The sequence below is a fragment of the Mya arenaria genome, chromosome 11 (genome assembly GCF_026914265.1).
Source record: "Mya arenaria isolate MELC-2E11 chromosome 11, ASM2691426v1".
In the NCBI taxonomy this organism is placed as follows: domain Eukaryota; kingdom Metazoa; phylum Mollusca; class Bivalvia; order Myida; family Myidae; genus Mya; species Mya arenaria.
The window spans coordinates 3,419,095-3,432,971 of record NC_069132.1 but is presented as its reverse complement, the minus strand read 5'-3'; the positions used below and the strand labels follow the sequence as shown (position 1 = coordinate 3,432,971).

The 13,877-nt window shown below is 34.8% G+C and overlaps 1 protein-coding gene across 2 annotated transcripts in view; it reads right to left on the bottom strand.

Annotated features, from left to right (window-relative positions):
- Positions 1-13,877, bottom strand: part of LOC128208922 (muscle-specific protein 300 kDa-like) — a 183,828-nt gene that overhangs the window by 142,742 nt on the left and 27,209 nt on the right. For both annotated transcript variants that reach the window (XM_052912641.1, XM_052912640.1), the window contains exons 3-8: positions 9,543-9,604; positions 7,784-7,879; positions 5,289-5,369; positions 3,108-3,200; positions 1,127-1,251; positions 549-745 (exon numbers count right to left, since the gene is read on the bottom strand). In XM_052912641.1, the coding sequence (XP_052768601.1) occupies positions 549-745; positions 1,127-1,251; positions 3,108-3,200; positions 5,289-5,369; positions 7,784-7,879; positions 9,543-9,604 (654 nt within the window). The remainder of the gene's footprint in view (positions 1-548; positions 746-1,126; positions 1,252-3,107; positions 3,201-5,288; positions 5,370-7,783; positions 7,880-9,542; positions 9,605-13,877) is intronic.

Below are 13,877 nucleotides of genomic sequence, written 5' to 3'. Positions count from 1 at the left end.
GACATTATTGGTGTAGTGACATTAATGGTGTGAGTAGTGACATTATTGGTGTAGGGTAGTGTTATTATTGGTGTAGTGACATTAATGGTGTGAGTAGTGACATTATTGGTGTATAGTAGTGACCTTATTAGTATAGTGACATTATTGGTGAAGTGACATTATTGGTGTACTGTAGTGACATTATTGATGTACTGTAGTGACATTATTGGTGTACTGTAGTGTCATTATTGATGTACTGTTGTGACATTATCAGTGTAGAGTAGCAACATAATTGGTAAATGGTAGTGACATAATTGGTGTAGTCTGTAGAGTAATGACATTATAATTGTCAAGTAGATGAATTATTGGGGGAATCAATTTCGACACAACCCACTTCTAAGATAGGAATCATGTTCAATATCCCCAAGCAATCACATATTACTTATCACTTTTTCATATATGTGTTTACATTAAATCACTGCAATGGATACCACATCTTAGATCAGCAAAATGTTAATTTGGAAACAAATATGTTGTTATTGTAGTAGTCCCTGAATCTATGGCCTTACCTTCAGGGTCAAGCAGCCGGGCAATACCAAGGTGCTGTTCGGCGGTGGAGAAAGCACTCTCCAGGTTCACACGAGCACTCTGTTTCTTAACTTGGTCCATGTCGACCAGGTCAGGACGTATCGTGTGAACTATAGCGTTAAACGCAAGTCCGTCCCTCCAACTCTTGCCAAAGTCCTTGACTGTTATACCATATCGTCTGTAATAGGACACAAATTAAAATAGTAAATCATTCTGTACAGATGTATTGTTGCTGCTTTCAGTCATTTCATACAACACCGATCATTTATAATAAAAAAACAATTAAATCTACAGTGACTAGCCCAGTAGTTAGCCCTGTTTCGAGGCACAATGCAAGGGCACAAGTGACAATGATTTAGAAACATAAAAGTATAAATACCAGATATACAAATACAGACAACACAAATAGACCCAACATGTATCAAAACAGCTTACTGATCTATAGATGATGGGATAAGCGCATTTGAAGGGTCAGTGAAACATATGTTCATAGAATTTAGAATCTAAAAGGGGAATAAACTACAAAACTAAAAAAATATAAGCCTCATCAGAAACTTACTTTGTGATAGCGTTTTCTGTCCATGCCAAGAGGGCCTTCTTGGCATTCATGCGGAATTTGTCAAGGGCGGACAGGGGGCGTGCTTCCGTTGAGTCTCCCTGCTGGGGAACCATCACTTCCTCAATCTGTGGGGTAGAGAGTAGTCAGGGGGGTTAATTCATAAATCAGGTAGAATAAAAATGCCAGATCATTAATGGAAATACTAAGATTTTACCCTTTTCCAGTTAAGGGGGACATAAAAATTTATAATATACTATAATAATCAAATCAAAGGCGCCTATTCAAAAAATGATTATTCTACTAGTCTTTACACAATCTGAAGCTCTTTCGCAAATTATGTTCCATTCTTTTAAGTTTTCTGTCCAATACTTTTTGGCCAGGATCATTAATAAATTGATACAATTCAAATAACAGTCGTGCATGTTAGGTACAATATATTCTCTTTTAAGTTCCATGCTGAATAACGACATAAATGCTGCAATTAAAACAACATCCATAACACAAATGTTTCTATGGTAATGTTTTGTCAGTTTTAATTCATAACTGGATATGCGTGTAAAATTTTAAATCATGCAGTCAACTTCTGCAAAAAATAAAACAAAGGAAGTTATCCGCAATTTTCAGCCCCTGGGGTTCAACAGGACAACTTTCTTTTGACAACCATTCCCTAGCATTGTACATGCAGAACTAGAACCACCAACTAAGTAACCAACATTTCATCATCAACAACAACAGCAGCATTCCTGAAATTTACCCGTAAAACCCTTTCTAGGCTCTCAAAATAATATGGTGTAGTCTGAACCTAAAATGTCATGCAGAAATGAAAATAAATGTGAAAATATTTTGTATAACTTAAAACATACGAGTATGAGTTTGATGAATTGATGAAAGATAATTCTTGTTGTAGGACTTCATGATACATATGTGGGTAAAATAATGATTTCCAATTAAATAACATACAAGTTGTGCACATGGTTTGTATAAACTTGAAACATTGTAATGAAATGTGTTTAATGAATTGATGTTATTAAGACCTACATTGTACATTTGTGGGAAAATTGAATGCAAAACCATGTTAAATTTGTGTGTGATGTTTAGTTATTTCATAGACATTGTGTGATTTTTGTTTTTCATGATTATTTTCCACAATGAAAGCAGCAAGCTAATACATGATGGTGAGTTGCAACATGGTATAATGGAATAAGCAAAATATGACAAAATGGGGGCTATTGAATTCCATCCTGGAAGACAGGGCCCAGTTACCACTTACGAATGCCAGCTAAATGAAAGATAAAAATTGAATCATGAAATTTAAAACACTGAAAACTTATTAAATCACCTATACCTTATAAGCTAATCAATATAAAATTAAAGAAAAAATGATTTACTTATGCAATTAATTTTATTCATTGATTCCTTTGAAATAAGTGCTGATTTACATGTTATAAATTATTAATGCTACCTTGCTATACCTTTGGTTTTCGCTAACTACTTTAAAGGGACTGTTCATGTTTATGGAACAAATATATTTTTCCACAGTTATGCATCTGAAAACACTAATATTATAAATATTTTATTGTTTGGTACCAAAATTGCAGAAAAAAATAAGTATAAAAAAAAACTCTGGTTGTAGTGTTGAGCGAACCCACACTGGTAATGTCAAGAAAAAAAACTGATAACAAAACTGCTCACCCATGAGGACTCTTACATAAACTGTGGGTTAATTTAATATTTTAGCCTTAAAAAGCATTACTAACACTATTCAAAATCATCGAAGACAATATTTGAACATATGTCATCATTTGTTGAAGGATTCCAGCTGTCAGTATTTTAGTTTTAATAATAATTTGCCACACTTTATTTCGTCATAAAAAAAGAGTGCAATTTACAACACATGGGTGAGTCCCTTTAATCAAGAAACACCTACATGTAATCTGATTGGCTGGTGTAAAGTGAGACTGACCAATAACATGCAAGTTACCTGGAAGTAGAGGATGATGGTCCAGATGAGGCCGAGCACAATGGAGGCCTTGCCGTCTGCAATGTCTGACACATTGATGTTCACTAGCTTAATCTGAAATAGTGAAATAATGAAATTGAAGAATTATTTTAAGCAATAAAATATTTGAGTTGAGACATGGCTTGATGTAATACAATGGATTTTGACAATCTCTATCATTGTTTTGTATTTCTACTAAGGTGAATGTGTATACTCAGGGTCTTTCTAAGACATTTTATGGAGATTTTTGTACCTATGGAGATTATGTAGAAGAAAGGGGTGAACAATGTACAGGGGTGTGTCTGTATATATAATGTATATCCACAAATAAAAGCAACATATTTAACCCATTTCATTCTGAGACCCAGTTAGATATGATACCTTGAATATCTGGGCATTTTCCAATAACTGATAAGCCATCTGCCTTTTTATGACCATTGTGTTGTATAAACACTAATAACTTCTTTATTATTGGTACAAGACCCAATAAAGATTACATATTTGGAAAGGAAATAAAAATATGCACATGTTTATGTAAGTTTTATTAGCAAATGATTTTAAATAAATTATTTTTTGCAAGTTAACCAGGTGATGATGAAAAAAAAAAAACACCAAAAAATAAATATGCACAAATTGAAAGCAACTAGAAATGTGTCCATAGGACACGGATGCCCCCACTTCGGTTTTTTGTCACAGAAAATAAGCCATAATGATTTTTGAAGTATTTTTGGCAAAAAAGGGCCGTAACTCCTAAATGACTAAAGCGATTTCCATGACTATCGAACTTGATCAAGATATTATGGTCACAAACATGTGATTAAAGTTTTGTGAGGATTGGACAAACAGTTTTCAAGAATTAGATCGGAAACAATCTTCAGGATTTTTTAAGTCTTTTTTTGCAAATAAAGGGCCGTAACTCCTAAATGACAAAAGCGATTTCCATGGCTATCGAACTTGATCAAGATATTATGGTCACAATCATGTATGTAAAGTTTGGTGAGGATTGGACACATACTTTTCAAGAATTAGATTGGAAACATATATTTTTGAAGTATTTTTGGCAAAAAAGGGCCGTAACTCCTAAATGACTAAAGTGATTTCCATGACTATCAAACTTGATCAAGATATTATGGTCACAAACATGTGTTTAAAGTTTGGTGAGGATTGGACAAACGGTTTTCAAGAATTAGATCGGAAACAATCTTCGGGACGTACGTACGTACGTACGGACGTACGTACGGACAAGGGCAACCCTATATGCCGCCACTTTGTGGGGGCATAAAAAAGCACACATAATTTTTTTCAAATGTCACATAATCCAATGTATGAAAGTTTCTAAATTAATCTGTCTTTAAAATGCAGAAAGAATTATGCATATATTTCAAATCTATAAAAAGTTATAACAGTTTATATCATCCCATGTCCACTTCGGAGCAAATCGGGCGGGTGGATGTTCATCGCGATGTTGGTTGGAATAGCAGTTTGAATCCTCGACCAGTAAGGTCCAGAAGTCTTGCCCCCATAACAGTTTAATTGATAAATGACAGTAATGCAATATCCTGGCTTTCTTGGGTCATATTGTTCTTTAGGACCACCATTCTTTGTATTCCCACTTGGAAACCTTGGGGTGATCCTCTTTGTCATTCAATCATTCTAGAACTCCTCAAGATCGTCATAAAAACTCAACCAAATAATGCAAATGTCATAGTTTGTGATTTCTATCGATGTTTTAATATGTCTTCTGTTTGTATCAAACAAATTCACATAAACTTCGTCATTATAACCATCCCAATATCACTATCGTCACTGTGGTCGAGAGTCCTATCCATTTCAACCAAAATTTGCATCAAAATCGCAATAAAAAGCTTAAATTTAACTCGATTTTTGAGTTTTAAAATTATTTCTTCATTAAAATTTTCTGCGCATCTATCTGCGCATAACATCCGGTCATTCCGGAAAACGTATAAACCGGAAACAATACAGTCAAAACGAAAGTAAATAAAGTGAAAGTTCAGTACGTCAAAAACTAAACCTTTTGGTGTATCCCGCATGTAAAGGGTAACTACACCAAAAGGTGTATCCCGAATGAAATGGGTTTTACAGCTAATGTTAACTAAGAAATAAGTGTTCAACTTCATTTCTTATAATAGGCATGGCCGTTACCTTTTTACTTTCAAGAAATTTCAGGGCTGTCGATAAATTGCTAACATAGTGAACCCTCTTCAGCTTTCCCCTCTCCATGGGCTGAAAATCAGAAACATGGGATATTGATAACATGTTAACATCACCAGTTACTAAGTACATTTAATGATAATGACCAGGAGCCAGTTGTAAATAAAAATACCTTGTCAGGCAATTCTATAAAACTGATTATGTCTTTGGTTTGGTCAAAGATAGCCAAAATATTTATTGATTGGTTAATATTTATCCAATAAAATCATTCAAAAGTGCAAACTACCCAACAACTAGTTTTATGAAATTGGCTGCACAAGATGTCAAATACTTCCATGTACAATTGGAGCAGAGCCGTTCTCCACCGAAATGGAATTGGAAACAGAAATAAAAATGAAACTCTAAACAATTTGAGAAGAACAGATTTGATCTATGGTAGAAATTGTCTAGATATGTTTTACACATTAACACTTCAGGGAAGATGCACCCCATTTCATTCTTAAGTACCAACTTGCATTCTTATTTTTCACGACTTTTTGTTGATTCAGCTAAATAAGACTGAACGTTTGAACACAATCAGTGAACATTGCAAGTATACAATGTCAATATTGGCCTGCACACTTCAGCGATGATCATACAGCTATAACAAGCTAAATATTGGTTGAATTCCCCAAATACATTTTACTTCCTAAGCGAAAAATCGTGCTGAATAGAGTAAAATATTTGAAGTTGGCATTAAATCATTTATTGCAAACAAGGTAATGTAGATGGGGGTAGTTTTAATATTGCATTACCTGACACTTTAAACTTATAAACTACGTCTTATTCAATCAACAGAGCAGAGATTTATCTATAAAAATCCTTTTACAATTTGGAACCAGGCCAGCAATGGTATTAAAGTTAACAATAGCAGAATTTAACATTTTCGACTACCAAGGTTGTTTATTAACAATTTGATACATTTGGTAATTGAATTGATCATGATAAGGCCAACAGGGCTCAAATCTTTCATACTCTTGACTCTATGGCAAACCATTATTAGTCTATGTGTTCTTACATCAAGAAAGAAATTGGTAATGCATTAATAGCTAGTCCCAGGACATGACACGACATGTAGATGCATTCGGAGGGAACGTCGGCCTGGTCAAAACACACTAACAACAGAGTGCAAATTGAATCTAAGTAATCAGTATTGACTTTAAATTATATTGACCAAGTATGGGATATTTGACATAAACAATCAACTTATTTAAACAACATGATTTGAAGTACATGGAAGAAATCCAGCATATTTCAAGGACTTCATTTGCATAGTAATACCACATATGGAACGAGACCTCATAAAAACTGGTGCAAATTATATGCAATAAATGGTTTTAATTTTATTAAAACGGCATCTTAATCATTCGTGTGATAACAAGATTTCCTTTCTGCAAAATATTTATCTTTGAAAATAGGAAACCTAAAAGATGAAATCCTGACCACAACATTTGTAAACATTGACAAGACATCTCTAATATGTTTAACCCATGGTAACCATGTTTACCTAACAATGATTAAACATAATCTACAGAATCTGATCAGATTTCCAAGTTCATATATACAGCCTGTAAGACCAATTTCCCTCATCCAGAAAATGAGAAAACAAATAGGCATCAATTAGCTCTTGAAGAGAGAAATGGGTTTGGAAGCAGATGGTACTGTCCAACATGTAAGTGGGTGTTGATAAACAATTCAGGAGCATTTAATATTCACAAGTCATCACCTTCAAGACCTGTGTTTTAACCATCAGCCTCTTTTTTCGAGAAAACGCCTTCATTGGTCACTTCATACTGACATTTTTACAGTCACACAATGGTAGTACAGGAATTAGGAGTCCATTCATCTGTCAGAACTAATTATGTAAAATCTAAATACATAGTTATTCTATCAATGAACTTTGTCCTTATACCATGAAGACATTTGTATGTGTTGTTTCTAATTTTTTTTTCAAAATACCAAAGCTGGTTTCAATTTCAAGAAGAACCCAAACCATACAGCACTTTATACTCTGAAAAAACTTGATTTATTAATGGTCATTTTGGTAGATAAAGCTACCATGAAAAGAGCTAACCGGACAGACCTAAACAGAATTCAAGATTGTCTGTAGATTTTGCCTACAATTGCTTTAAAGCTTAGTCTTTTCTGTGTAAATACTGCTACAAATTTTATTAACTTAATTTTATGAACATATTTAAATCCAGTAATCTGGTTTGCTCAAAATATGGACCAATACTTTTCCCCCTCTCTATACAGTGATCTACCAGTTTAGATCTTAAAAATCACTAGGTTTTCTCCTTAAATGAACCAGCTTTTACCATATGCCAGTTTAAATCCGTGAATGTAACAGTTTTGTTCCCAGTTTTGTTACCTAAATGTAGCAGTTTTGTTCCCTAAATGTGTCAGTGTTGTTCCTAACATGAACCAGGTTTGTTCCATATACGTACCAGTTTATCACCGGAGAGGACCTCCAGCAGTGACAGCAGGACCACACCATCCTTGATGTCTTCAAATAGGTTTTCCACCTTCATTGGAGGTGTCCGCTGTAATGTAAGAAGGGAATATTTCATAATTATAATATTTTGCAGTTTAAAACATAAAAAAATCAAAATAAAATACTCCTCTTTTACAGAACTATGGCCGGTCTTACATAGTTAGAGCAGAGCAGACAAGGATTCAGGGTTTCCAACTATTTTTTCCAAAAATATTTTTTATCAAGGCGCAATGCAAGACAAAGAATCAAGAGAAAACATCCTCTGTCTGATATTTGTGTTGGAATGGATCAATTATTATAAATTAAGAAACCTTGCTCTGCAAATCATCAGTCTATCATTCAATCATTCTCTTCTTTAAAATTCCATTTCAAGACATGTGATGAATATTATGTTTCACTGATCTTTATCTTTTGATTTACAATAACTATGTTTACACAAGGTATTATTGTGAAATTTGAACAGGCTGATGCCACTTTAGAGGCATTGTCTGCTAGCCGGCATGTAATTACGATGACCACCAATCAATACAAGACTTTAGAACAGGACACTTTACAATGTTTGTCCTCTAAAAGCCTTCTATTAACATCTGCAAACGCCATATTTCATTTCCATCTCATTCAAGGTTATTGCTCTCAATACAGGCTCTATTGTGAAAACATTTGGAACTTACTGGAGGGACTTCCGGGGTGTCAGTTAAAAGAATATAAACAAAATAGTCTTTATAAATTCTTCTACACAGCATTCATTTTTTTTCTGATGTACAAGACCAAAAATGCATGAATACAAATGACATGATAGTAATAATGGCTCTTATTTGATGAAGACTGTTTTAAGAAATGTCATCAGAGGACCTACAGCCAAGAATAACATATTGACAAAATAATGATACTTATTTAACCATTAAAGGAGCAGTCAACAGGCGGTCTAATGCTTGAAAGCAATAAAATATAAGTAAAACACCAATTAGAGGAAGTCAATGGCCTTTATACTTTGATCAGCATGATATTTATCCCCTAAAGGTGAGTATATTCATGAGAGAGGTGTCCAGGCTATGTTATCATCATTGATGTCAGGTCATAATTTAGTGCCTTATTGAGGATGTCATTGGGAAGGGACAATTTTGCACAGAGATTTATGACTAAAGAACATACATAATAGGTAATGAACAAGAACCTCTTCATTATATCTAAACACAAATTAGCTTAACACGTTATTTTATTTCAAAGCCAGAGCAAACTTATAGCCACATTTTAATTGGAACCTGTGTCTACTGCCAGTTTGCAACTGATCTGTGTTTGAATTGTATGTTCACAATATTGAATAGCTTGATCAATATTAAACTTAATTACCTAATTTACAGACAGCAAAGTCAGCAGGACACTGCACATGGAAGACTAATCTGGCTTGCATGCCAAGGTTTAAGTAAGAACATTGCCAGTAAATTATAATGCTAGTCGTTAATGAAGGGGCATATCTCTAAAAATAGTTTAGCCAGAGTTATTGGCCGAACATGTCCTTGTTATCACAGTCAACATGACTGTGTACCGTGTGAATTTGGTCTCATGTTAATATATTACGCTGTTTTCAACCAGTATGGCTAACAATGTTAAGTTCTGAACACCACCACTCCTTATAACATCAAGGCTATGACAATATCAAGACTTCTTCGAAAAAATGCCACGCCATGCAAACTATGTCCATATAGCCTCACCTGTCTCAGGTATGAGTTCATCCAGTTGGTGAAAGTCTTCTTCTGAACCCTCTCCTGCTCATCTGAAAATACAAAATTAAAACCATGAGCCAACATTAAGGGCATTGTTACTTTTCAACAATATTATCTAATCAGCAACTGCTTGACTCATGTGCATTTCAACTTTGAAGATCAACTACTTGGTAAATGTACATTTCAACTATGTTCAGAAAGCATAACAACTTTACAAGCTGTTTAACTTTTTTCACCCATATTAACCAATATAGATAAAAGATATGACGCACAACAAACATTAAATTGCCAATCATTGTAACAGTGTGTGTAGGTGTGAGTGCCCATGGGTTCCAGCCATGTAACCATGGTAACGACACTCGTCCCTGCAGAATACCGGATGCAGTAATTGTCATCCATCAAAGACAATCGACCCACTCATACAATCAACAAAATAAAATCGTCTTTAAGCACTGTAGGATGAGGAAGCATGCTTGCTGAACTGTAAAACTCCCTTAGATGTGATTTCACAATGTGTTTCCCTTGATCTAGTGCATGTTAGTAACAGGATTTGAAAGGACTTGCAGTCATCTTTAGTTTATTATTGCAACCATTCTTAGAGGATACAAGTGCATAGGTTCCTACAGTGGAGCAATGCCGAGAATTCTCAAGCATCTGGAAAAAGTATCAAATTAGTGTCTACAATTTCAAGAACTTGCAAAAGGTGATAGAGCCCTTTGTATGATGGACCAATAGCTTTAGTGTACTAAATTACTACTGATCAGCAGTGTGGTGATGTTGCAGACAATTTGGTTGTAGAGTTGATCCAATGATCAAAGATGTAACACCTTTTGAAACAGAAATGGTAAATGGTATCACATGCTGGGTGCTATATTGATTTGACAATAATGGTAACAAGGAAAAAGTAAACCATCTTTAACACTCTTGATAACAATCAAGTAAAGAGAATAATTACAGCTGTCAATTATTCATTGTAAATGCTGCTATTGATGTCAGTATTGAAGAGTTTACTGCAATTGTCAACACTGCATGCAACCATTAGCCTAATCATAGCGATCTGCATGATTTGAATTCAATACAGCAAAGGTATTGTGAACAGGACATGAATATTTGAGAAAGTTTTCAACAATGACAAAATAACAAGTCTATATACAGTTGGTGAGGCCCATATCAGCTAATGGAATCTCTAAGGCAAGGTTTCTGCACAAAGTACTTCTCCCAGATCAAATGATTCCATTACATCTTTTACAAAAATGTGACAGTGTCAGTAAAATATGTCAAGGTTATAGCTAGATTTAACTTAAATTTGACTGAATTCATCTGCTTTCTTTTCCCGCCTTTTTTAAACCAGCTTATCGGATTTAAAGAAAGGCATACTAAATTGAATTGAAAATGTATTTCAAATTTTCCCACACCATCTATAAAGAACCCATCAACCTTGAAAACGTCATGGGTTATGATCCTGACGTTTTGGTATCATGATGGTGATCAACCACTGCTTGCAATAAATTGCCAATTAACATGAAAAAGACTGGTAAACATAATTTTATTACTTGTTTCATAGATAATACAAAGACTCAATTCACAAACTGTCATGCTCAGGTAGTGGATCCAAGGCTACTCAGGAATTAAATGTCTTCTTCAAAAACATCCAACATTAATATTTTTCAATAGAGGCTTAACATGAATCGCTTAATGCAGTTAATGCACTTAAAGAAATGTTTGCCTGTGCATGATGATCAGTTGGCGACACAAAGTGAACTTAAAGCAGTGGATGTTTTCCAAATGGCAAGATTCCCACAGGCAAGGCGACACCGCCACAGGTCCAAGACTTCAGAGGGATTTAAATTCTTCCAGAACATCCTCTACTCTAGTGTTTTTCTTGGGTTTGGCTTATGACTAATAAGATTTGCGGGTTGTCTTAATCAAATGGGTAAGCTCGCAGCGTATAAATAATTATATATTATTTATACTATGTATTTCTTCATACGAGGGAAATATATGTAAGGACAACTGTGAGGGTAATGAAAGAAGTTATTTACTCATAATGACCATCACAGTTTTTTGATCAGTGAAATGACAGATCAGCTGGCTAGGTCCCATTAGGAGGAGCAAACTCAGTTAGGATTGATAGGTTTACACCGACTAGACATGTTTAGACCAAACTGGCGATATACTGGTCATTTATGATCTGATCAGCATCTGGCATAGTTCATTGGTAAAAAATCAAGAAAGAATGAAATACATACGACATGCTGCATTAATTGGAAGATACGCGCACAGTTGTATGCATTTCTTTCTAAAATGATAACAGTCTGTAAAAATACTGGTTTAGATTATTTCAACCCATTGAGTGTTACAGTCTTGAGTGCAATGCATTAAGCAAAGACTCCAAGCAAACAAGATCTCAATCTAATGCTCAGTTTGGACAGGTCCAAGATGGAAGCTGAAAGCTTGATAAGCCTTGAGGTTCAAAGAAATCCTGGAGAAAACAATTAATAATTCAGCTGTCAATCACAGCCTACCAATAATCAATGTTCCTAAGTGGCCATGTAACACATAAGCCCAATCAGGGATTATCAAATATGGATGACCCTTTGATCTAGATCCATACATTCTTAATTCGCTAAGGATAAATTTCAAAATTCAAAATTTATACAGAGAAATTTTAGCCCATTTCAGATTTCTATTACATTAATGGCTGCTAAAAAGAGAGTTTATTCATGGTACAAATTACTTCAATTTATTTAATAGCATGCAAAATTTATTGTCAACTAGTTAAATAACAACTTGGTATAGCACTTGGGTGAAGACTGACTTAAGAAAGCAATTTTCTAATCAATTAAGAATCAATAGCTGACAGGGTCACTGCAAATTGAAATCTCAATTGAAATTCAAAAGTATCAATAATATCAAGTTTCGCGAAGTATATACAAATCAAGATAATTAAAACTTACATCTTTTTTCAGAATACACCATTTCTTAACATTTCCGTAGCATTGAAGACACATGGCAACATTAGTTTTCAAAAAATATTCCACAAAATGTTCACAACAATCATTCAGGTGATCATCATTCCATAGCATATCTTAAAATACTATTTATCTTTTTTGATTTTCACTGATAGGCATTCAATGTCAGTAAAATTTTCTATGTTATAAAACAGAAAAAATGAGTTGAAAACAACTATAAAATAAATCATAACACAAAGTACATTATGAGCGATAACAGCCCCAAGAAATTACTTGGACCTCCTTCCACTGAAAATTTTGGAACAAGTGATGGAACAAAGTTCAGAGACTCTGGTCGCAGTGGGAGGGGTATATTGCAGGCCAGTAATTGCTTTATTGCTCCGTTATGACCCAACAGAGGCCTTTACCAGGTAAGCACCTGTACAGTAGAGCAATGGAGATGGATGGGGTGATAGGGCTTGGAATTAACTGTTAATTACTGGGAAATTAGCTATTATGTCAGCCCATGATAAGCTTCCTGTGGTCAGACAGCACTGACCTTGTCCAGTGTTTGTGTAGGTAATGGAAGATAATTGATGTAGGAAATTAAACACAGAACCTTCCTCATCAAGTAACAACATGGTGCTTAAAGCTGAAAGATTGAAATTACAAAATGTTTGAACCAATCAGCACCACAGAATGGCTACAAGACACTGCATTGGTGTCCCAATGGTTTGCTAATCCTAAGCCATGGTACTTTGAACAGGGTCAGTAAATTCATTGTAAGAGCAAGTAATCCCTGTGTCACAGCTAGGGATTGTTCAGGTGCCAAGAGAAGGGATTTGGGGTAAATCCGAGCGAGTCAACAAAGAGTATGGCTGATTTGGCAGCAGTGGTGATGACCTACGGACATAATGGTAAAGAATATAAAGAATAATCTGCTGCACACACAAAAAATGACCTGGTTAGGTATTAATAAGGTGACACAACTGTTGACCATTTGACCATGGATGGCATTACTGATATACAATATCAAAGCATCCAATGAGGACATAAAAGCTTGGGACCATTCTCCCCATGCTATCAAAGTCATGAAACTTCCACAATCATAGTTCCCCTGCCTTGCTCTACAGAAAGGACATAGTGGTCAAGTAAAAGACAGTGGCAGAACTGGAGGCAAGCTTAAACATATGGTACATCTGACATTGACACTGTTGGACAGGTCATATGGGATCATAACCTTTGTTTGTACAAAGTGCTGTCATGTGTCCAGCACACTTCACCATCTTTCTTCACTTAAAGATGTTGTAATAGTAAAACTGTTCATAAACTTACTATCATAGGAAACAGACAAAAGGTAGAACATTGCATT